Source organism: Lithobates pipiens, unplaced genomic scaffold, assembly GCF_037356315.1.
Source record: "Lithobates pipiens isolate NorthernLeopardFrog02 unplaced genomic scaffold, aLitPip1_a1.2 Scaffold_25, whole genome shotgun sequence".
Lineage (NCBI taxonomy): Eukaryota > Metazoa > Chordata > Amphibia > Anura > Ranidae > Lithobates > Lithobates pipiens.
The window spans coordinates 238,427,861-238,452,006 of NW_027507787.1; the positions used below are offsets into that span (position 1 = coordinate 238,427,861).

General features: G+C 46.9%; 1 protein-coding gene across 1 annotated transcript in view; it reads right to left on the reverse strand.

The window, feature by feature from the left end:
* The window catches only part of MMS19 (MMS19 cytosolic iron-sulfur assembly component), a gene marked incomplete at its 3' end in the record, with an annotated part of 96,655 nt that overhangs the window by 44,204 nt on the left and 28,305 nt on the right, over window positions 1–24,146 (reverse strand). The window contains 3 exon segments of the mRNA XM_077455703.1: window positions 8,026–8,112; window positions 12,298–12,359; window positions 23,735–23,863. Coding sequence (XP_077311829.1) covers window positions 8,026–8,112; window positions 12,298–12,359; window positions 23,735–23,863 — 278 coding nt within the window.

Genomic DNA, 24,146 nt, shown 5'->3' on the forward strand with positions numbered 1-24,146 from the left:
CTTTGTTTTTTTTTTTTTTTTTTAATTCCTTATTGACAAATATTCAAAGTCATACAAGAATAAGGCACCACTCACACTTTTGCGACTTGTTCATGTGACTTTGGATCCCAAATTCGCACGACAAGTCGCAAACCACGTTTCCCTACGGAGTACTGTTCATATCTGGGCGACAAAGTCGCAGCAACTTCAAAGCAGTTCCTGCACTACTCTGGCCTGACTTTCAGGCGACTGGTCTGAGAACACGATGTGGGGGGGGGGGGGGGGGGGGTTTATTGGAACCTTTAACAGTGATGTCACATAGGGGGCGGTGCCACCCAGCGATGTCACCAGGTGGACCTGCCCCTTATGTATTTAAGAGCGGTCATACAGCGGAGCAAGCAGACGGCGTGAGCCTTCACCAGGGTGGGAGTTTTCTTTTTTTCCCCCTTTCTTCTGTCGGGGGTGCAGTGGTGTGACCCCCCCTCCTATGTTGAGGACATGTGGTCTGGTATGGCTGCCCCACCCCCTCCCCCATCCTTTCCTGACCTCCTGGGCTGCATGCTCAGATAAGGGTCTAGTACGGTGCTGCTTGCTCCGCTGTATGACAGCTCTTAAATACTTAAGGGGCAGGTCCACCTGGTGACATTGCTGGGTGGCACCGCCCCCTATGTGACATCACTGTTGGGGTTGGTTATCGGAACCTTTAACAGTGATGTCACATAGGGGGCGGTGCCACCCAGCGACGTCACCAGGTGGACCTGCCCCTTATGTATTTAAGAGCTGTCATACAGCGGAGCAAGCAGCACCGTACTAGACCCTTATCTGAGCATGCAGCCCAGGAGGTCAGGAAAGGATGGGGGAGGGGGGGGGGGGGGGGGGCAGCCATACCAGACCAGACCAGACCACATGTCCTCAACATAGGAGGGAGGGTCACACCGCTGCACCCCCGACAGAAGAAAGGAAAAAAAGAAAACTCCCGCCCTGGTGAACAGCATCACTGTTAAAGGTTCCAATAACCCCCCCCCACATCGTGTTCTCAGACCAGTCGCCTGAAAGTCAGGCCAGAGTAGTGCAGGAACTACTTTGAAGTTGCTGCGACTTTGTCGCCCAAATATGAACAGTACTCCGTAGGGAAACGTGGTTTGCGATCCAAAGTCACATGACAAGTCGCACAAGTGTGAGTGGTGCCTTATTCTTGTATGACTGAATATTTTAGGGCAGCACAGTGGTGTAGTGGTTAGCACTTTCACCTAGCAGCAATAGGGTCGCTGGTTCAAATCCTGACCACGACACCATCTGCCTGGAGTTTCCATGTTCTCCCTGTGCCTGCGTGGGTTTCCTCCGGGTACTCCAGTTTCCTCCCACACTCCAAAGACATGCTGGTAGGTTAAGTAAACCTTGTCTAAAAAATTGGCCTTAATATGTGTATGTCAATGTTGTAGGTGTTTGTAAGCGTGTCGGGACCTTACGGGGTTAAGGACCACGCAAAAGCCGCAGATGGACTCTGGTGGCAAGAAAGCGCCCTGAGGCGATTCAGTTTGCATAGGTAGCGCTATACAAGTCACTCACTACGGATTTTGAAAGGGAACACACACACACACACACACACACACACACACACACACACACGTCAAACTAGTTTTAATGTCGCATAAGTGCGAATGGAACCTAAACTGGGCCTGGCGGCTCCAAAATCCAGCAAGCTGTATGGGCAATGAGCATGGCACACATACAAAAGTGAAAATCATCGATAGCGCCATCACAGAGGAACCGGCCTGGTGGATAGTTGCAATAGGAAGATGATGTAAACACCATAGCAATGTAATCCACCTCACCCAGCGCCCTCTGGGCAAGCATAAAACTTGAATACCTTTTCATTGTGGGTGGTCGGGGGTTTGGGGATTCAGGCTCAAGAAAATTGCATCCCTTTAAAAATTCTATGTATATTTTCACACTGGTCCATTGCGCTTCTGGGGGGGGGAAAGTCGTTTTCTCTGATGAATTCCCTTTCCGATTGTTTGTCCTGCCAACTACGGAATGTTCTTGGACAGTTCTGAAAAGGTCTGACTTTATGAATTCAACAGACGCATTCCTTACGCTTCAAATCTTCATTTGCAGCTTTCTCTCCAGCAAAGAAAACAAACGCCAGCAGTGGCATCCGGGGAGGAAAAAAAAAAAAACACCTTCGCCAGAAGAAGAAAAGGTGAACGCTAACATCAGTCCTGTGTCATGCATCCTGAGACCATTCATGTGTAGGGGGGGGGGGGGGGGGGGTTGTTTCTTAGCCAAGGTAGTGGGTGGGGTCTCACTCACAATTTTACCTAATGCCACATACACACGCCCGGACTTTCCGGCAGACTAGGTCTGACGGTGTTCGACGGACTTTCGTCGGAGTTCCGAAGGATTTTCTAAACCAACGGACTTGGCCACACACAATCACACCAAAAAAGTCTGACGGATTCGAACGTGATGACGTACGACCGGACTAGAATAAGGAAGTTCATAGCCAGTAGCCAATAGCTGCCCTAGCGTCGGTTTTTGTCCGTCGGGCTAGTATAGAGACGAGTGGATTTTTCGACTGGTCTTGAGTCCGTCTGAAAGATTTAAAACATGTTTTATTTCTAGGTCCGTCTGACTTTTGGGGAAATTTTTTATTTATTTTATAAAAAGCCCGCTGGAGCCCACACACAATCGAATTGTCTGACGGATTCCGGTCTGCCGGAAAGTCCGATTGTGTGTACGTGGCATAAGAACACAACCACGAATAAAGAAGCGTACAAAAACATCCTCCGAGCAACTTCTCCCAACCATCCAAGAACAGTTTGGTGAGGAACAATGACTTCTCCAGCACGATGGAGCACCTTGCCGTGAGGCAAAAAAAGTCATAACTAAGGGGGCTTGGGGAACACAACATGGGAATTTTGGGTCCACGGCCAGGAAACTCCCCCAGACCTTAATCCTATTGAGAACTTGTGGTCAATCCTCAAGAGGCATTTGAAGGGGGGGGGGAAAAAAAACCCATCACACATTCTGACAAACTCCAGCCATTGATTACGGAAGAATTCGGGGGGGGGGCAACCATCAGTCAAGATGTGGCCCAGAAGTTGATGACAGCATGCGGGGGGGGGGGGGGGGGGGGGGGGCATTGGAGAAAAAGAAGGGTCAACACTGCAAATATTGACTCTTTGCATAAACTTCATGTCATTGTCAATAAAAAGCCTCTGGACACTTATGAAATGCTTGTAATTACACTTCAGTATCCCATAATAACATCTGACACAAAGATCTACAAACACCGAGGCAGCAGACTTTGTGAAAATATATATTTGTGTCATTCTCAAAACTTTTGGCCCCGCGGCTGTATAATCCTATCTCTATGCTGATCAGTGAAAAGTAACACCCAAATCATGTCACCACTTGAGAAAGAGCTCTGCAGGCAACGAAACACTGAATAAGATAATATTATGATAGGACTGCAAAAGTCCATGTGGAATCGCCTCCTCTGATACAGAAAAGATTTTTCAAACTCTGTAGGAGTCGGAAGAGACGGGACTCCTCCCCTCGTGATGGGGAAGAAAGTGGTGACGTTGTAGCGCCTTCCACAGGGGAAGAGGAGGCTCAAACATTGCTTGGATTTTGGTTAAGGAACACCAATTAGGGTACCAATGAGCTGGGGATCTGCTGAACAAAAGGCATTAATGAGCTGGGGATCTGCTGAACAAAAAGGCACTAATAAGCTGGGGATCTGCTGAACAAAAAGGTATTAATGAGCTGGGGATGATGGATCTGCTGCACAAAAGGTACTAATAAGCTGGGGATCTGCTGCACAAAAAGGTATTAATGAGTTGGGGATCTGCTGCACAAAAGGTATTAATGAGCTGAGGATCTGCTGAACAAAAAGGTATTAATAAGCTGGGGATCTGCTGAACAAAAAGGTATTAATAAGCTGGGGATCTGCTGAACAAAAAGGTACTAATGAGCTGGGGATCTGCTGAACAAAAAGGTATTAATGAGCTGGGGATCTGATGAACAAAAAGGTATTAATAAGCTGGGGATCTGCTGAACAAAAAGGTACTAATGAGCTGGGGATCTGCTGAACAAAAAGGTATTAATGAGCTGGGGATCTGCTGAACAAAAAGGTATTAATGAGCTGGGGATCTGCTGAACAAAAGGTACTAATGAGCTGGGGATCTGATGAACAAAAAGGTATTAATGAGCTGGGGATCTGCTGAACAAAAGGTACTAATGAGCTGGGGATCTGCTGAACAAAAAGGTATTAATGAGCTGGGGATCTGCTGAACAAAAAGGTATTAATGAGCTGGGGATGGGATCTGCTGCACAAAAAGGTATTAATGAGTTGAGGATCTGCTGAACAAAAAGGTACTAATGAGCTGAGGATCCGCTGAACAAAAAGGTATTAATGAGCTGGGGATCTGCTGCACAAAAAGGTATTAATGAGTTGAGGATCTGCTGAACAAAAAGGTACTAATGAGCTGGGGATCTGCTGAACAAAAAGGTACTAATGAGCTGGGGATCTGCTGAACAAAAAGGTACTAATGAGCTGGGGATCTGCTGAACAAAAAGGTACTAATGAGCTGGGGATCTGCTGAACAAAAAGGTACTAATGAGCTGGGGATCCGCTGAACAAAAAGGTACTAATGAGCTGGGGATCTGCTGAACAAAAAGGCATTAAATGAGCTGGGGATCCGCTGAACAAAAAGGTATTAATGAGCTGGGGATCTGCTGAACAAAAAGCTACTAATGAGCTGGGGATCTGCTGAGTGGGGGGTAATACTGAGCTGGGGGCCTTTAAAACAAATCATCAACATACACAGGGCATTTGTCAAACTTCAAAAAAGGCATCACTGAAGCATCATAAACACCTAAAAAAAAACTAAACCAACATGTTGAAGTGGTGGGCGCTAAAGGGGTTGTAAACCCTCGTGTTTTTTCATCTTAACGCATCCTAGTGCATCTTAAGGCGTTAAGGTGAAAAAACACCTGGCAGAATTTCACCTCGCGGAGCCGCGCTCTTCCTCTGCCCGGGGTTCTCTGCTCTTGATTGGATAGATTGATAGCAGCGCAGCCATTGGCTCAGCGCTGCTGTCAATCAAATCCAATGACGCGGGCGCGCTCTCGGGTCCAGCATTTGCGCCCATAGACACGAATAACGGACTCGGCCCCGCCCCCCCCCTGGGTCATTTGAATTTGATTGACAGCAGCGGGAGCCAATGGCTGCGCTGCTATCAATCTATCCAATCAAGAGTCGAGAACCCCCAGGGCAGAGGAAGAGCTAGCGGCTCCGCCAGTGAAATTCCAGGGCTCGGGTAAGTTTGGGTCCACTCTGTGCAAAACGAACTGCACAGTGGAGGGCAAGTATGACATTGTTTGTCATTTAAAAAAATAAAAATAAAGCGCAAAACTTTACAATCACTTTAAATTCCAAGCAAGTGTAAATCAGTCCTAAGGCGGTGAGCAATCTATAAACCTTGGAGTATGCATCTGTGTTCACATTTACAATGCAGCTCTTTACCCCACCCAAATAGCTTCAGCTAGACGTTAAAATTGGAGCTCCGCCCCAAAAGGGGAAGCTGCCCTTTAAGCACCCCTCCCCCCTCCTACGCCACATTTGGCATGTCATTTTTTTGAGGGAGGGGGGGGGGAGGAGAGGGTACCTAGTTTTGACAGGTACCTGCTCCCACTTTTGCTGTTGAAATTCTCCTTTCCTCCCTGCAATCTTCTGGGTCACATCACAGGTCCCAGAAAATTGCCCGACCAGGCGCCGCGCAGTTACGTTGACTCGGCTGCGCGAATCGCTGTAGCTGTCCCTTTAACAGATATATCAGGCGCGTCGCCGGCCACCCGTGATCGCTCCACAGAGAGACGGAACGGGGATCTGACAAATGTAAACAAACAGATCCCCGTTCTGTCAGGGGAGTAGAGCGAGATCTGCTGTCCCAAGTGATCAGGAACAGCGATCTCTCTCTGTACTCCCTGTCAGTCCCATCTCCCCCCCCACCACAGTTAGAAACCCCTCCCAGGGAACACATTTATCCCCTTTGTTGCCCCCTAGTGTTAACCCCTTCCCTGCCAGTGTCATTTATACAGTGGCTACTTTTAGCTTTGATCACTGTAATAAATGTAATAAATGTTACTGGTCTGAAAAAAAGTGTCCGATCTGCCGCAATCCCGTAAAAAAATAAAATAAAAAATAAATAAAATCGCTGATCGCCGTCATTACTAGTTAAAAATAGATAAATAATAAAAATGCCATAAATCTATCCCCTATTTTGTAGGCACTATAACTTTTGCGCAAACCAATCAATATACGCTTATTGCGATTTTTTATTACCAAAAATATGTAGAAGAATACGTATCGGCCTAAACTGATAAATAAATTTCCTTTTTTTTGGGAGGATATTTATTATAGCAAAAAGTACTGTTCCCCCTCCCCCCCAAAAATTGATGGTCTATAGCGCAAAAACAACGCAGAGGTGATCAAATACCAGCAAAAGAAAAGCTCTATTTGTGGGGGGGGGGGGGGGGGGGACATAAATTTTGGTTTGTGTATAACGTCGCACCACCGCCAGTGCCGTATCGCCAAAAAATAGCCTGGTCATTAAGGGGGGTAAATCTTTCCGGGGGCCTAAGTGGTTAAAGAGGAGTTTCCATAAAAATAAAATAAAAGTCAGCAACTACAAATACTGCAGCTGCTGACTTAATAAATCGGACATTTACCTGTCCCAGCGATGCGGTGGAACGAAGCCCCGCTCGTCACAAAACCACCCCCCCCCCCTCCGTTAAGCGATGCCAGCATTGTAACTGTGGCTTCACAGCCACTGCGCATGCAGGAGCGGCGCCGTGTGCCGTGATTGGCTGCACAGTCATCTGCGACCTGTCACGTGTCCCAGATGACTGACAGGAGGGAGGGGGCAGAGCGGAGACCTTCCTGCTCCGAGGGGAAGTGATGTCACCAGCCCAGGCACTGAAGGAGGCAGACTACGAGGGACCCCCCTAGCAACAGCTGTTTAGAGAATGATTTTTTATTTTTTTTGGTGTGTGCAACCCCACTTTAAAGTGGTTTGGTACCTAAAAACGAAAGTACATGTTATTAAAATCAACAGATAGCATACTTACCTAAACTAACCCTGAAAAAAAAAAAATATTATTTACTTACCTTTTATTTCTGATGTTTCAGCTGACTTCCGGGTTGTCCTCCCGTGGGAGTAGGCGTGGCTATCGTCCTCCCAATGGTCCCTGGGAAATTTGTAAGCTATTTCCCAAGAATCCATGGGGGACAATGAAATTGCGAAATCTCGCGAGATTTCGTTAGGACGCCGGTCACGTGACGAGGGCGTGTACGAATTTGCCATTTTTAAAGTGGGCAGGCAGCTGTATCTGCCATTACACTGCTCTCACTGAGCATGTGCAAGATGGAGCGGAGCATGCTGGGAGCCAGACGTGATCATATACCAGGAAGTAAATGCCTGTGGGCTTCAGACGCCCACAGTTAAAATGGAAAACGCCAGAGCAGGTTTTTATAAGTCATCCTGAGGAAAAGATTCGTCGCGCCGGGGGTCAAATAAACGCCGGACGTGGATGCCAATCGAAGGTAGCACTCGCCCACCTGTGAGACAGGTAAGAAAAAAAATAAAAAATAAAAAAAAAAAAAGAGCGGAATCCCACTTTAAGGAAGAAATCCAGGCATGGGTATTTTCTACTTAGTTACATTAGTCCAGCTTGGACCGATGTAACTACGCATATTGTATATCAGGCCGATGTCCCTGGAAACCACCGACGTAGACACGGCTAACTCAGTGGTCTCCACTAGCTTCAGGGTCCCCATGCCCATGAGGTCAGCCGCTCGCCCCCAGCTTCATTCAGGGAATGCTTTGCAGAGAGGTGGGGGGGGGGGGGGGCGGTGACCTTGCGCTCTCCGCCTCGTCCAAACATATGAAAAACATTGCGAATCGTCCATTTCACTGAAAGAAATTTAACAAATAAGAGACGTTTATTGTTGGGCGCTACATATACAGCAAGGCTTACCTCTGCAAAACGTGGGGTGGCTGCCAAGACGGCTCGGAGGCCCAGTATTAGGTCTTCCCTGGTGATGCCATGTGGGTCATTGGAAGGCTGGAGAACAAGCAGGAAGACATCATGGAATTACAAACCAATATGTACAATACGGTTCTTCAATGTCTGCATAAACCCGTATAGTAACAAAGGGAGGACAGTCCAGCTATGTGTTGGCCTTGCAGTGCTCTCCTTGGATAACAGTATGTAGCTTCTCGGAACAGGAGAACACGGAGACCCCCTTCACACTGTTTTAGAGACAGTTTTAGCGCTAGAAAAAAAGACAATTTTTTTTGGACCCCCTTCTGGACCTCCTGCGCAAAGTCACTTACCTATACGAGATTTTGGGCACTGGGTCCGGGGGGAGCGCGCCACCAGCGACCGACTCCCGCCGTGACTGGGCACAGCATGAGCCAATCAACAGGTCCAACGGAGCCAATGTTCGCTGGCATCTCCCAATCGTTCTAAGGAGAGGCAGACCGCAGTTCTGTGAGAGGAGGGGAAGATGGAGATCTTGCGTTTCTGCTAAGCAGGAACACAGATCTCGGTCTTGCCTCAGTCAAAACACCTCCCCCTGCACAGTAAAGCCCCATACACACTATCAGATTTTCTGCAGATTTTTTCCATCAGATTTACCAAAACCATATAATATGAGGTCAAACCTTAGGGGTTTCAATGTGTATGCAATCAGGCCGGCCCTTCACTACATGGTTTTGGTAAACCTGAAGGAAAAAAAAATCAGCAGACAATCTGATAGTGTGTATGGGGCTTTAGAAAGCACTCCCAGGGAACACATTGAACACTTTGATCGCCCCTAATGTTAACCCTTTCCCTGCCAGTGTCATTAGTACAGTGACCGTGCATGTTTTATTTTTATTTTTTTAGCACCAAGCACTGTACTGGTCCCCCAAAAGGTGTCACTTAGCGTCAAATGTGTCCACCGCAACGTTGCAGCGCCGCAAAAAATAAATTGGCGATTGTGTAAAAACAATAAATTATTAATTCCATAAACCTATCCCATAGTTTGCAGACGCGATAACGGTTGCGCAAACCGATTAATATACGCTTATTGGGATTGTTTTTTTTTGTTTTGTTTTTTTACCAAAAACAGCGCAGTACTTTTAACCCCAAAGAAGGGGTTAAAAACGCCCGTGTTGCGACGCTTCCGAAGCGCAGAATACATATTGGCCTAAATTGATGAAGAAATTAGAATTTTTTAAATTTTATTTATTGGGAATGTTTTATAGCAGAAAGTAAAAAATATTGTTTTTTTTTTTTTTTCATAATTGTCGGTCTTTTTTTGTTTATCGCGTAAAAAATAAAAACGGCAGAGCCGAAACAAATACCACCAAAAGAAAGGTGTGTGTGTGTGTGTGTGTGTGTGTGTGTGTGTGTGTGTGTGTGTGTGTGTGTGTGGAGGAGGACAAATGTTATTTGTGTACAGCGTCGCATAACCGTGCAATTGTCAGTTAAAGTGGTTTTAAACCTTCGTGTTTTTTCACCTTAAAGTGGACCTTCCGCTCATTGGAATCCTCCCCCCCTCCGGTGCCACAATCGGCACCTTTCAGGGGGGAGGGGGGTGCAGTTACCTGGATAATCCAGGTAACTGCATCCTCTTCCGGGATAGCTCTCTGCGGAAAGGGGCGTAGATCTACGCCCCTTTCCGAAAGTCCCCCCGCTGCCTGCTGGGAAACACACGAATCCCAGAGACAGCGGGGTCCATCCTTATTGCGCAGCGCGACTCGCGCATGCGCAGTAGGGAACCGGGAAATGAAGCCGAAAGGCTCCATTTCCTGACTCCCATACCCAAGATGGCGGCGGCAGCACCCGAGAGACGATCGAGAGATCGGCTTCGGGGGCCGACATCGCGGGCGTGTTGGGGGGCTAAGTGTCATTTTAAAAGTCAGCAGCTGCTGTATTTGTAGCTGCTGGCTTTTATAAAAAAAAAAAAACGCCGGACTCCCGCTTTAATGCATCCTATGCATTAAAGTTAAAAAAAAAAAAAATCACCTGGCAGTGACTGCCCCCCACCCTGCTTTATTTACCTGGGCCCTGGAACTTGACCCGGCGGGGACGCGCTGTCTGATTGGATAGATTGATAGCAGTGCAGCCATTGGCTCCCGCTGCTGTCAATCAAATCCAATGACGCGGGAACCAGGGGGGCGGGGCCGAGTCATACATTGAGCGTCTATGGACGCCGCATGCTGGACTCGGTAGCGCGGCTGCAAGGGAACCCCCTTGGGAGAGCGCTTCTCCTGGGGGGGGGGGGGTTATCTGATACGGGGAGGAGCCGCGGCAGCCCAGAAGACGAGGAACAACCACTCTGTACAAAACGTTTTGCACAGTGGAGGCAAGTATGATATGATATGTTAGTTAAAAAAAAAAAAAAAAAAAAAAAAAAAAAAAACCCTTACAAATCACTTTAAAATAACAGTGTCGTAATCGCAAAAATTGCTTGGTCAAGAAGGGCCTGAAGAGGTTAACCAACACCCTCTGACGAAGTGATGGCGAAACGCGTCATAGCGTGGCCACGCAGCTTCCTGCACTGTCATTGGTCGTCTTAACCCGAGTACACCGCTCTCCGAGAGATCCGTGGAGTGGCGAGAAACAGACAAAAGAGTGAGACAGGATTGCTATTTACATCTTTTAATGATTTTGTACAATTGTAAGTGCACATTTGTAAGGGCGGGGGATGGGATTCAATATGGAATTACGCTATGTGCACACATCTTTTTGTTGTTGTGAGCGACATCTAGATGGAAGGACGTATCCCCCGATGTACAGAACGGATCAACACAGGCGCACGTTCTGGGTCTATCTGGTGAGCTCATTACCATAGGCGAGATTTCTCACGCGTTGTGGTGATGGGATCCACGAGTGGCTCTATACCCGACATCAACACTATTGATGGACTTTTGATTTGATCGATTTGTTTGACAGTTGATTATGCACTTTATGTCATTTATTAACCGGTTCCCGACCCTGCGCACACCGATGTACGTCGGCAGAATGGCACGGGCAGGCAAATGGGCGTAACCTGTACATCCCTTTAAATTTGGCGCCCTGCCATCGCGAGCGCGCCGGGAACCCCGTGAGTCCGGTCACAGGTCCCGCGGACTCGATCGCCGCGGGCATACCCGCGATCGTCTCACGGGGCGGCTGAACGGAGAAATGCCGTTGTAAACAGCATCTCCCTGTTCTGCCTAGCAACTAGTGACGCTGATCTCTGCTCCATGTGATTGGAACAGAGACCAGTGTTCACTAAATGAAAGCCCAGCCCCCCCCCACAGTTAGTAACACACCCCTAGGAACACTTAACCCCTACACTGCCACCCACTGGTTAACCCCTTCACTGCCAGTGTCATTTACACAGGGATCACTGCATTTGTATAGCACTGATTGCTGTATAAATGACAACGGTCCCAGAAATGTGTCAAAAATGTCCGATGTGTCCGCCATAATGTCGCAGTTACAATAAAAAAAAAAAAAAAAACCACGCTGATAGCCGCCATTACTAGTAAAAAAAAAATTATTAACAAAAATGCCATAAAACTATCCCCTATTTTGTAAACACAATAACTTTTGCGCAAACCAATTAATAATCGCTTATTGCGATTTTTTTTTACCAAAAATATGTAGAAGAATACATATCGGCCTAAACTGAGTGAAAAAAAAAAAGTTTTATATCTTTTTGGGGGATATTTATTATAACAAAAAGTAAAAAATAATGCGTTTTTTTTCAAGAATTGTCGCTCTATTTTTGTTTATAGCGCAAAAAATTTAAACCGCAGAGGTGATCAAATACCACCAAAAGAAAGCTCTATTTGTGGGAAAAAAAGGACATGAATTTTGTTTGGGAGCCACGTCACACGACCGCGCAGTTGTCAGTTAAAGCGACGCAGTGCCGAATCGCAAAACGTGGTCTGGTCTTTGGCCAGCAAAATGGTCCGGGGCTGAAAGTGGTTAAGTGTGGAGTATTTTAAGCGCTGCTAATGTTATAGCTGGACGGTAACAACATTTTGATGCGTTGTTGCAACGTTTTTCCGGATTTCGGGTCTGGAATTGTGTAAGAATATCTTATCATTTCTGGAGGACCTTTTTCTAAAATTCATTCTAGCATATTGGCAGTAAAAGGAGGGCAGCAGAGGTAATACAAACACGCAATGCTTGGAAGAACAGTAAAGTACAGCACAACAACAACCAGCAGCAATATCCAGAAACAAAACGAATGGAGATCAAACCTACCGGAGTGAAGTCGATGGGGAAATAGCAGGACACCACTTCAAATAACTCCTCTACAAATGGACCTGTACAAAAGAAAAAAAAATCAGTCTTCACATCTCAGGGATGATAGGAAATGCAAAGCAGGGATGAGAAACTTGTTAGACACCTCTCTTCCCAGCCAGTGTCATTAGTACAGTGACAGTATATAATATCTCTGGTGATGTCAGTGGCAGTTAGTCAGTCCCCCCCCCCCCCCCCCAGTGTCAGTCAATGTCAGACTTCCTAAGCTTCTACCGACATCATCAGCTGATAATGAGGATGTTAGTCGCCTGCATAGCATCATTGTTTGACACTCCTTCGCCTCTCTCCATCAGCTTTTGGGTTACATTCGCGGAGTGAGGGAGAAGAGAAACATTGGAATACTAGTCAGTACCAGTTTGCAAAAGCGTATTTGCTTTGGAAGAATAAATCACCTCTAACTTTGGGTGACCTACGTGTGTCAATGTTGCTGCATTATGTAAAAAACTATAATTCCGCGTACACACGATCGATTTCTCGTCGGAAAAAAAGATAGGACAGCTTTTCTGCTCAAGTTTGCCTTGCATACACACGGTCACGCAAAAGTTCGCTGAAATTACGACCGCCAAGAACGCGGTGACGTACAACACTACAATGAGCTGAGAAAATTAAGAAGTTCATTGTTTCCGAGCATGCGTAGGAATTTTGCACGTCGGAATTGCCACAGACGATCACATAAAGGAACTTTTCCCGACCGAAAAATTGAGAGCATGCTCTCAATCAATTGCTGGCTGGAATTCCGGCAGCAAAAGACCGATGGAGCGTACACACGGTCACATTTTCCGATGAAAAACTCTGATCGGTCTTTTGGGGGCCGAAATTCTTCGCGTGTATGTGGCATTACAACAGTTTTTACATTTCGGAAAAGGGTGCCTCAAGACTGCCCACAGTTGTAAAGGGTGCCTCAAGACTGCCCACAGTTGTAAAGGGTGCCTCAAGACTGCCCACAGTTGTAAAGGGTGCCTCAAGACTGCCCACAGTTGTAAAGGGTGCCTCAAGACTGCCCACAGTTGTAAAGGGTGCCTCAAGACTGCCCACAGTTGTAAAGGGTGCCTCAAGACTGCCCACGGTTGTAAAGGGTGCCTCAAGACTGCCCACGGTTGTAAAGGGTGCCTCAAGACTGCCCACAGTTGTAAAGGGTGCCTCAAGACTGCCCACAGTTGTAAAGGGTGCCTCAAGACTGCCCACAGTTGTAAAGGGTGCCTCAAGACTGCCCACGGCTGTAAAGGGTGCCTCAAGACTGCCCACGGTTGTAAAGGGTGCCTCAAGACTGCCCACAGTTGTAAAGGGTGCCTCAAGACTGCCCACGGTTGTAAAGGGTGCCTCAAGACTGCCCACAGTTGTAAAGGGTGCCTCAAGACTGCCCACAGTTGTAAAGGGTGCCTCAAGACTGTCCACAGTTGTAAAGGGTGCCTCAAGACTGCCCACAGTTGTAAAGGGTGCCTCAAGACTGCCCACGGTTGTAAAGGGTGCCTCAAGACTGCCCACAGTTGTAAAGGGTGCCTCAAGACTGCCCACAGTTGTAAAGGGTGCCTCAAGACTGCCCACAGTTGTAAAGGGTGCCTCAAGACTGCCCACGGCTGTAAAGGGTGCCTCAAGACTGCCCACGGTTGTAAAGGGTGCCTCAAGACTGCCCACAGTTGTAAAGGGTGCCTCAAGACTGCCCACGGTTGTAAAGGGTGCCTCAAGACTGCCCACAGTTGTAAAGGGTGCCTCAAGACTGCCCACAGTTGTAAAGGGTGCCTCAAGACTGTCCACAGTTGTAAAGGGTGCCTCAAGACTGCCCACAGTTGTAAAGGGTGCCTCAAGACTGCCCACAGTTGTAAAGGGTGCCTCAAGACTGCCCACAGTTGTAAAGGGTGCCTCAAGACTGCCCACAGTTGTAAAGGGTGCCTCAAGACTGTCCATAGTTTTAAAGAGTGCCTCAAAAGAAGGTCCATGGTTTTTAAGGGTGCCTCAAGAAAATCCACAGCTTTAAAGGGTGCCTCAAGACTGTCCATAGTTTCAAAGGGTGCCTTGACTGAAAAAAGGTTGAGAAACTCTGGTCTATACCATAGTTTGTAGAAACTATAAACTTTCATACAAAGCAATCAATATACACTTGGTATTTTTATTCAAGTTATTGCAAAGTCTCTTTTTTTTTTATGTAACAAACATGTTATACTTACCTGCTCTGTAAGTTTTGCACAGAGCCGTCTGGACCCCGCTCTTCTCAGGTCCCTCTTCGCTGCTCCTGGCCCCTTCCCTCCTGTCGAGTGCCCCCACAGAAAGCAGCTTGCTATGGGGACACCCAAGCTGCCGTTCCGCCCCTCTCTCTCTTGCGATTGCCCAATTGGCTTTGATTGACATTAGCGGGCGCCAATGGCACCGCTACTGTGCATCAGCCAATCAAGAGGTCGAGCCCCGGACTGCCGAGGGACTCGTGGACATCATTGGATGGAGATGGGGCTCAGGTAAGTATTAGGTGGGTGCTGGGGGGGCTGCTACACACACAAGGCTTTTTATTTTAATGCATCTTCTGCCTTTACAACCACATTAACCACTTTCAGACCGGACTAATTTGCTGGTCAAAGACCAGACCACTTTTTGCGATTCGGGCACTGCGTCGCTTTAACTGACAATTGCGCGGTCGTGCGACGTGGCTCCCAAACAAAATTGACGTCCTTTTTTTCTCACAAATAGAGCTTTTATTTGGTGGTATTTGATCATTTGATTTTATTTTTTGCGCTATAAACAAAAATAGAGCGACAATTTTGAAAAAAAACGCATTATTTTTTACTTTTTGTTATATCCCCCAAAAATATATAAAAAAAAAATTTTTCCCTCAGTTTAGGCCGATACGTATTCTTCTACATATTTTTGGTAAAAAAAAAAAAAAAAATAGAAAAAAAATTGCAATAAGCGATTGATTGGTTTGCGCAAAAGTTATAGCGTTTACAAAATAGGGATAGTTTTATAGCATTTTTATTAATAATTTTTTATTATTTTTTTTTACTAGTAATGGCGGCGATCAGCGATTTTTATTGTGACTGCGACATTGTGGGGGACCCATCGGACATTTTTGACACATTTTTGGAACCATTGTCATTTATACAGCAATCAGTGCTATATAAATGCAGTGATTCCTGTGTAAATGACACTGGCAGTGAAGGGGTTAACCAGCGGGTGGCAGTGTAGGGGTTAAGTGTTCCTAGGGGTGTGTTACTAACTGTGTGGGGGTTGGGCTTTCATTTAGTGAACACTGATCTCTGCTCCAATCACATGGAGCAGAGATCAGCGTCACTAGTTGCTAGGCAGAATGGAGAAATGTTGTTTACACAGCATTTCCTCCATTCGGCCGCTCCGTGAGACGATCGCGGGGATGCCCGCGGCGATCAAGTCCGCGGGTCCCGCGACCGGACTCACAGGGGTCCCGACCAGCGCAGGAGCGTGCCGCCGGCGGCGCGCTCCCGATGGCAGGGTGGCAAATTTAAAGGGACGTACAGGTACGCCCATTTGCCTGCCCGTGCCATTCTGTCGACGTACATCGTCGTGCGCTGGTCGGCAAGTGGTTAATCAAAGACATGTAGCAGAATACATTTTGGACAAAACATATGAAGACATTTTATATTTTTATGATTAAATATATTTTATAGCAAAGTAAAATTTTTAGTCTTGTTTATATAATAAAAAAAAATAACCCAGTGGTGATAAAATACTACCAAAGGAAAGCTGTATTTGTGTGAAAAAAATTACCGTATATACTCGAGTATAAGCCGAGATTTTCAGCCTCTTTTTTGAGGCTGAAAGTGCCCCCCTCAGCTTATACTCGAGTCATCGCTGTCTGCCTGCTCGATCAGCGTGTCGAGCAGACAGACAGCGGCCATTCTATAATTCAAAAGCCGCGCCTCCGGCTCCGCCTTCGCCTGTGATAGGCGGAACACTGAATTTCCCAGCAGCCTGTGTTCCGCCTATCACGGACATCGTCTCATCCTCGTACTACGGACGAGGATGAGACGATGTCCGTGATAGGCGGAACACAGGCTGCTGGGAAATTGTGTTCCGCCTATCACAGACAGGGAGGCGCGGCATTTGAACAGGGGAATGGGCGCCGACGAAGAGCGGTGATCCTGGGACGGGACCGGACGGAGGCTCGGCTCGGGACGGGACGGGACCGGACGGAGTCTCGGGACGGGACGGGACCGGACGGAGGCTCGGGACCGGACGGAGGCTCGGGACACAGGTAGGCTGGACACACAAGGCCACACACACACACACACACACACACACACGGATGGACACACACACACACAGGGATGGATGGATGGATGGACACACACACAGGGATGGATGGATGGATGGACACACACACACACAGGGATGGATGGATGGATGGACACACACACAGGGATGGATGGATGGATGGACACACACACACACAGGGATGGATGGATGGACACACACACACACAGGGATGGATGGATGGATGGACACACACACAGGGATGGACAGGCATATCTCACCCTCGGCTTATACACGAGTCAATAGGTTTCCCAGTTTTTTGGGGGTAAATTGGGGGCCTCGGCTTATACTCGGGTCGGCCTATACTCGAGTATATACGGTATATAAAATTTCATTTGTGTACAACGCTACACGACGGCGCAATTACCAGTTAAAATAGTGCAGTGCCAAATACGAATAGCAAAAAATGGCCTAGTCATGGGGGGGGGGGGGTAAAATGATTATCTACACACAGCTATTTTGGCTCTCTGCAGAAGAAATAATGCTTATGTTGGATTTTATTTGGTTGTGGTTTCTGTGTACCTGGCAGATCCCTGGCAGAGCAGGCGGCACGCATCAGAGAAATGATTAATATAAAATGAGAAGATGGTCAGCAGTTTTCCTTCTTCTAATTGGAGAATAAATACCTGTAAAGCTTTTTATTATAATCGCCGGGTTGTATAACACGGGGGATATTACAGTGATTAGAAAGGGTGGCTGATATACTAAGGTGGGTAAAAGTTCATGGGCAAGACATGCAGCCAACCATGCATAAGTAGAGTTTCCAATTTGTATGAGATGAAAAGCTCAGGAATTGTTTGCTCCCTTTTACAGACGGATAAAGTTGGGGTCTTGGCCCAACAAGTTCACCCACGATCGCCTAGAACAGAGGCAGAACGGGGGATCTGCCAGTGTAAACAAGGCGGATCCCCGTTCTGACAGGGGACTGCTCCCAGTGATCGGGAACAACGATCTCTGTCATGTCCCAGTGAGCCCACCGCCCACCCCTACAGTTAGGGTCGCAGCGAAGAGGGACCTGAGAAGAGGAGGGTCCAGACGGCTCTGTGAAAAACTATTACACAAGTAAGTGTAACATGTTTGCATTTAAAAAAAAAATATATATATATATATGAGACTTTGTAATAACTTAAAAAAAATCCAAAGTGTATATGGATTGCTTTGTATGAAAGTTTACAGTTTCTACAACCCCTTGATCGCCCCCCCCCCTAGTCTTAACCCCTTCCCTGCCATTGTCATATTTATAGCACTGATCAATGTAGTAACGTCACTGGTCCCCAAAAGGTGTCATTTGGGGTCAGATTTGCTCGTCGCAACGTCGCAGTCCCGCTAAAAATCACAGATCGCCATTACCAGTAAAAACAATAAAAAAATAAAAGTCCTTAAATCTATCCCATAATTTGTAGACGAGACAACTTTTACAAAAAGCAATCAATATAAGCTTATTGCAATTTTTTTAACAAAAATATGTAGAAGAATATATCGGCCCAAACTGATGAAGAAATTTATTTTATATTTTTTTGGGGGATATTTGTTATAGAAAAAATGTATTTATTTTTTTCCCCAAAATTTTCGCTTTTATAGCGCTAAAATAGAATTTTTATAACAGCTTACCTGTAATATCCTTTTCTTGGAGTACATCACGGGACACAGGGCCACAGTAACTACTGTATGGGTTATATAGGCACCTTCAGGTGATGGACACTGGCACACCCTAGACAGGATGTTTAACCCCCTATATAACCCCTCCCATTACCGGGAGTACCTCAGTGTTGTAGCAAATAAATATATGTGTAACCAAAGAGGGGAGGGACCGCTGTGTCTCGTGATGTACTCCAAGAAAAGGATTTTACAGGTAAGCCTTTATATAAATCCTATTTTCTTTATCGTACATCACGGGACACAGAGCCACAGTAATTACCGTATGGGATGTCCCAGAGCAATGCTATCTGAGGGGAGGGAGACACAAACAAAAGTAGGGTGCAATCAGACCTGAGGACCTATACTGCTGCCTGCAGCACACTGCCAAAGGCGATATCCTCATGCCTTCTTACATCCACCTGATAGAATCTGGTGAACGTATGGACTGAAGACCAAGTTGCAGCCTTGCAGATTTGAGCCATGGAGGCTTGGTGATGCACTGCCCACGAAGCACCAACAGCCCTGGAGGAGAGCGCTTTGATTTGAAAAGGTGGAATTTTCCTCTTCAAACCATAAACTTGAATAAATTACTTGCCGAATCCACTTAGCAATAGTAGATTTCGATGCTGCCTGTCCTTTTCTAGGACCTTCAGGCAACACAAACAAAACATCAGTTTTCCGAATCTGAGCAGTCGCTTCCAAAATAGACTTTGAATGCTCTCACTACATCCAGAGAATGTAGTGACTTTTCTTCCGTAGAACAAGGTTCTGGAAAAAAAAAAATGAAGGTAGAACAATATCCTGATTTAGATGAAAACCTGAAACCGCAGAAAGCTAGGATGAGGACTTTGATAGCACTCAAGGCCAGCTTCATCTCTAACCCCATTTGCAGTACGACATACTTTCTGGGATGCCAACCCCTGGATTCACACCAGGAAACCCATGCCTTCCAGACTCTATAATAAAGGACTCTGGAAGCTGGCTTCCTTGTATTAATCAATGTAGATATCACTGAGCCTGAAAGCCCACGATTCTTCAGAATGTGTGTTTCAATAGCCAAGCCGTTAAATTTAGCGTTTGTAAGGTAGGATGGAACACTGGTCCTTGCGATAGCAGGTCTGGACATGATGGTAGGGTCCATGGGTCCCCTAACGCCATCTTTACGATCTCTGCATACCAAGATCTTCTGGGCCACAAGCACCACCGACTGCCTTTCCTGCTTGATCCTTCGAAGAAGCCGTGGTAGCAGCAGAATAGGAGGGAATGCATAACTCAGTGAGAACTGATCCCATGGGGCCACCAAGGCATCTGTTCCACATGCGAGTGGATCCCTCGTTTTCAACATAAAGTTGTCGACTTTGCTGTTGAACCTGGACGCAAACAGATCTACATCCGGGATACCCCATCTCTGGCATATAGCAAGGAAGATATTGGGGTGAAGGGACCATTCCCCCAGGAACAACTGTTGGCAGCTCAAATAGTCCACCTGCCCATTCTCTCTCCCAGGGATGAACATTGCCAATATGCATGGCACATGCTTTTCTGCCCAGGCCAGGATATGGTTTACTACTTACTGGGCTGCATGACTTCTGGTGCCCGCTTGGTTATTGATATAAGCCACTGCTGTGGCATTGTCGGACTGAATTCTGACCGGATAATTCTGAAACCTGAACGTCCAGGCCCCCTCTAGAATATTGATGGGCAAGGTTCTTTCAGTCCTGGACCATTTTCCTTGGACAGTCGCTTCTTCCAGGACTGCTCCCCAACCTGAAAGGCTGGCATTTGTTGTAACTGGTACAAAGGATTTCCCCTTCTGCATCTTCTTGGATATCCTCCACCACCAACTGAGGCTCTGGCGCACCTTTGGTGACGGACGCATTGGAAAATGTCTGCTTGGAACAAGAAGGTCCAAGCGCTAAAAGGATACTGTTTTGCAGCAGTCTCGAATGAAACGGAGCACAGGGAACCGATTCGAATGAAGCCACCATTTTCCCCCCCAACAATCTCATGCAAAGGCGAATAGGAGGCTCCTTCTTTGCCCTGACCACCTGAACCAGCTCCTTTATGGTGTTGATTTTTGCCTGGGTTATAAACACCCTCTTCTGGGCTGTATCTATGACCAGACCCAAGTATTCAAATCTTCCTTAAAACAATTAAGAAGACTACTCTAGGAGGACCCAACTTAGGAATTCCAGGTAGTTTACTGTGGTGACCATGCTTTGGTCTAAGTGGCCTACCGACCGGTCTATCAAGTGCAGGTCGTCTAGGTATGCTACAATTGTTATACCTTGAGCCCTTAATCTGGCCAGAAGTTTTGTAAACACCAGAGGTGCAGTAGCTAGAGCGAAAGGCAAGGCTACAAACTGAAAATTTGGTTTTTCTACCTCAAAACGCAGATACTTCTGGTGAGCGGGGAAAATAGGCACATGCAGGTATGTATCTCTGATGTCGATTGACGCCAGAAGTTCTCCTCCTTGTAGGATGGAGACAACCAACCAGATTGACTCCATGCTAAAAGAGCGGATATTCAGGAATCGGTTTATATCTTTAAGATCTAGAATGGGTCCGACATCTCCATTTGGTTTTGGCACGGTGAAAAGGTAATAAAACCCCTACCTCTGCTCTTTGCGGGGACCGCCATGATCACTTTTTGAGATAAATGCCGATCTAATGCTTGAAAGGGAGAGACTTCTTTTTCTCTGGATCTTTGGGGACGTTTGACCTGAGGAAATGAGGAGATGGGAATTCTCAGAACTCTAGTTTGTAACCTAGTTATTGTGGAGACCACCCATTTGTCTCAAAACTCTTCCCGCTAGACCTTTGAGAACTGCAGAAGTCTTCCCCCCACTCGAGCGAGCAGGGGCGCCCCTTCATAAAGGGGCTTTAGTGTTCTGCCTTGTAGGTTTCCTCCCCAGGGCTTCTTTTGTCCCTGGGGGTGACCCTGAGGTTTACCTCTTGAACATGATGGCGGAGGCCGTCGCAACTGCCTGGAGGCGGATACCTCTGGCCCTGGAGAAAGGGACCATTTAAATGAGGGACGTTTAACTCCTTTTCTTACCCTGGCAAAAGGGTACTTTTTCCACTTTTTTTACTAGCTTTTGGAAGTATTTGTCCAAATCATCCCCAAACAGCCTTTCACCGCAGAAAGGAAATCCAGCAAGGAGCTTTTTGCATGGCGCTTTGGCTGACCAATTTTTAAACCATAAGATTCTACGCATATGCACCAACCCAAGCGTAAGGCGAGAGGTTTGAAGGATAGAATCTCTGATTGCGTCAATTGCAAAAATTCCAAAGCCCCTGGTAGCTCTGCTAAATCCTGGGCCTGCTGCTCAGGGAAAACCTTGAGCACCTGTTCCAAGTGGTCTCTCAAGGATTGACATACACCAATCGCCGCCACTGCAGGTTGAACTACTGAAGCTGCCAAGGAGAAAAATGTTTTTCAACAGGAATTTTAAATTTTTTTATTGGTTGGATCCCCAAGCATTTGTGCATTGTCAACAGGTTATTTACAAAAGATATAGCAGCATCAATTTCTGGTATACCCCACATCTTAGTAAATTTTTCCTCCATAGGATAAAGTGTTGAGCATTTCCCCCCCCCCCCCCCAAAAAGTTTTCATCTGGGTGATCCCACTTAGAATACATAAGCTTTTCCAGCAATGAATGAACAGGAAAGGCTTGCAAAGCTTGAGGAGGCTTTAGTGAACCCAAACAAGAAGTGGGCTTTTCAACTGACTCAGTTAAGGATAGCTTAAAGTGGTTGTAAACCCTTACAAACCACTTTGACCTACAGGTAAGCCTAGATTAAGGCTTACCTGTAGGTCCAAGAAATATCTCCTAAACCTATACGGTTTAGGAGATATTTGCCTTTAGACAGGCACCGCTGTCTACGGCGCATGCGCCGTAGACAGCGACGCGCAGGCGCACTGAACGCGGCATTTCCAACAATGGATCTGCCGCGCGTCTGCTCCCGTGCGCATGCGCGGGAGTGACGTCATCGCGGCTCCGCCGAATGACAGCGGCGGAGCTGCGAGACGCCACCAGCAAGATGGATGCGGCGGACTACAGGGGACAGCGGCAACTTCGCTGGCTCCTGTGTCAGGTAAGTGACACATAATGGGCTACTATGCGATGCATAGTAGTCCATTATGCTTTGCAGGGAATGAAAGAGGAAGTAAACTCATCAGGGTTTACTTCCTCTTTAAAGTGGTTGTAAACCCTTACAAACCACTTTGACCTACAGGTAATCCTAGATTAAGGCTTACCTGTAGGTCCAAGAAATATCTACTAAACCTATACGGTTTAAGAGATATTTACCTGAAGACAGCGGCGCGCAGGCGCACTGGGTAAGCAGCAGATCGTGGCGATATGCTGCGAGTGTCGGCTCCAGTGCACATGCGCGGGAGTGACGTCATCGCTGCTCCGGCGAATCACAGAGCGGGAGCAGCGAGACCCACCAAGAACATGGACGCTCGGAACTACAGGGGACAGCGGTGACTTCGCTGGCTCCTGTGTCAGGTAAGTGACACATAATGGACTACTATGCGATGCGATGCGATGCATAGTAGTCCATTATGCTATACCTTTGCAGGGAATCAAAGAGGATGTAAACCCAAAAGGGTTTACTTCCACTTTAAATGTGGAGCGGACCATTTCAGTAAGAGATTACACCAGCAATTTCTCGGCTTGCGAAGCTAAAGAAGGTCCCTCTCCACTTGACCCTTTGGAAGCAGCCTCTACACCGTCCCCTGAGGGGGGTTCATCTTTCCTCCTCCCACTTTTCCTCTGTTTGAGGGTCCTGGGTGGTAGAAGGGGACCAAATGTGTTTTCTCCCATTCTGGGAAGATGCGATTAAAGTCGCTAACCTTTCCTTTCCAATCCAATCATGGCTGAGGAAAACACCTCCTCAGTAATATAGACAGGGGCTGAAATGTTGGAAGCAGTTGCAACCCCTGATGACCCCAATGGCTCATTCTGACCAGCCTCCCTAGGCCTTTCGGGGGGAGGGGGGGGGGGGTGGTGTTGCAGAGGGAGGGTCCTCAGAGCCCGAGGGAGATCTCTTTGGGCCCCTGTTTTTTTGGGGGGTATTTGCACCTACCCTTCTGCCCATAGTGCTAAGCACAAATGCAGAGGTACTACCTGAAATGCACCCACTGCTGGGCAGATAGTCCAGCAACTGCCGCTGCTATTAACGCTCAGCCTGATGCAAAGTAAATGTGCCCTGGTAATGCCTACGTCACCAACACTCGCATGCCCCCGTCTGCTCAGTGTCCCTCCATCACCTGAATGCAGTTATAAAAAGGTGCACTTATAGCCTGCACAGCCCCGCGATGTGGACGCTGAAATGCGCCAACGCCGCTCTAAGGCCCCCCCCTTTTTCTAAAACCTTCCACCCCTTAATTTTTTATTTTTTTGCATTATTCATTGATGAAACATTTCTTCTATAGACGTAGAACTCTTACCAAGAGCATAGTTCTTGGTTATGATGTCATGTACGATTCGGAAGGCCACAAGCAGGTTCCGCGGGTCCTTTTCCCCATCCATGACTTGAATAAAGCCAAAAGTAAAATCCGCGCCGAGACTCTTTAGTTCTGCATTCAAATATAAAAAAAAGAGAAAAATATGTTATTTCCCATATTCATCCAGCAAGATATCACACAACGCAAACAGTTACATAGAAAAGCTACAAATCTAAAGATGTTTTTTATCCAGAAAACAATGACCCTACCAGCATGTTATGCAGGGGAGACTGCAATCCATACATCCAAAAAGTATTCATACCCCTTGAAATTCGCCACATTTTCTCATGTTACAACCAAAAACGTAAATGTATTTTATTGGGATTTTAATGTGATGGACCAACAAAGCGTCACA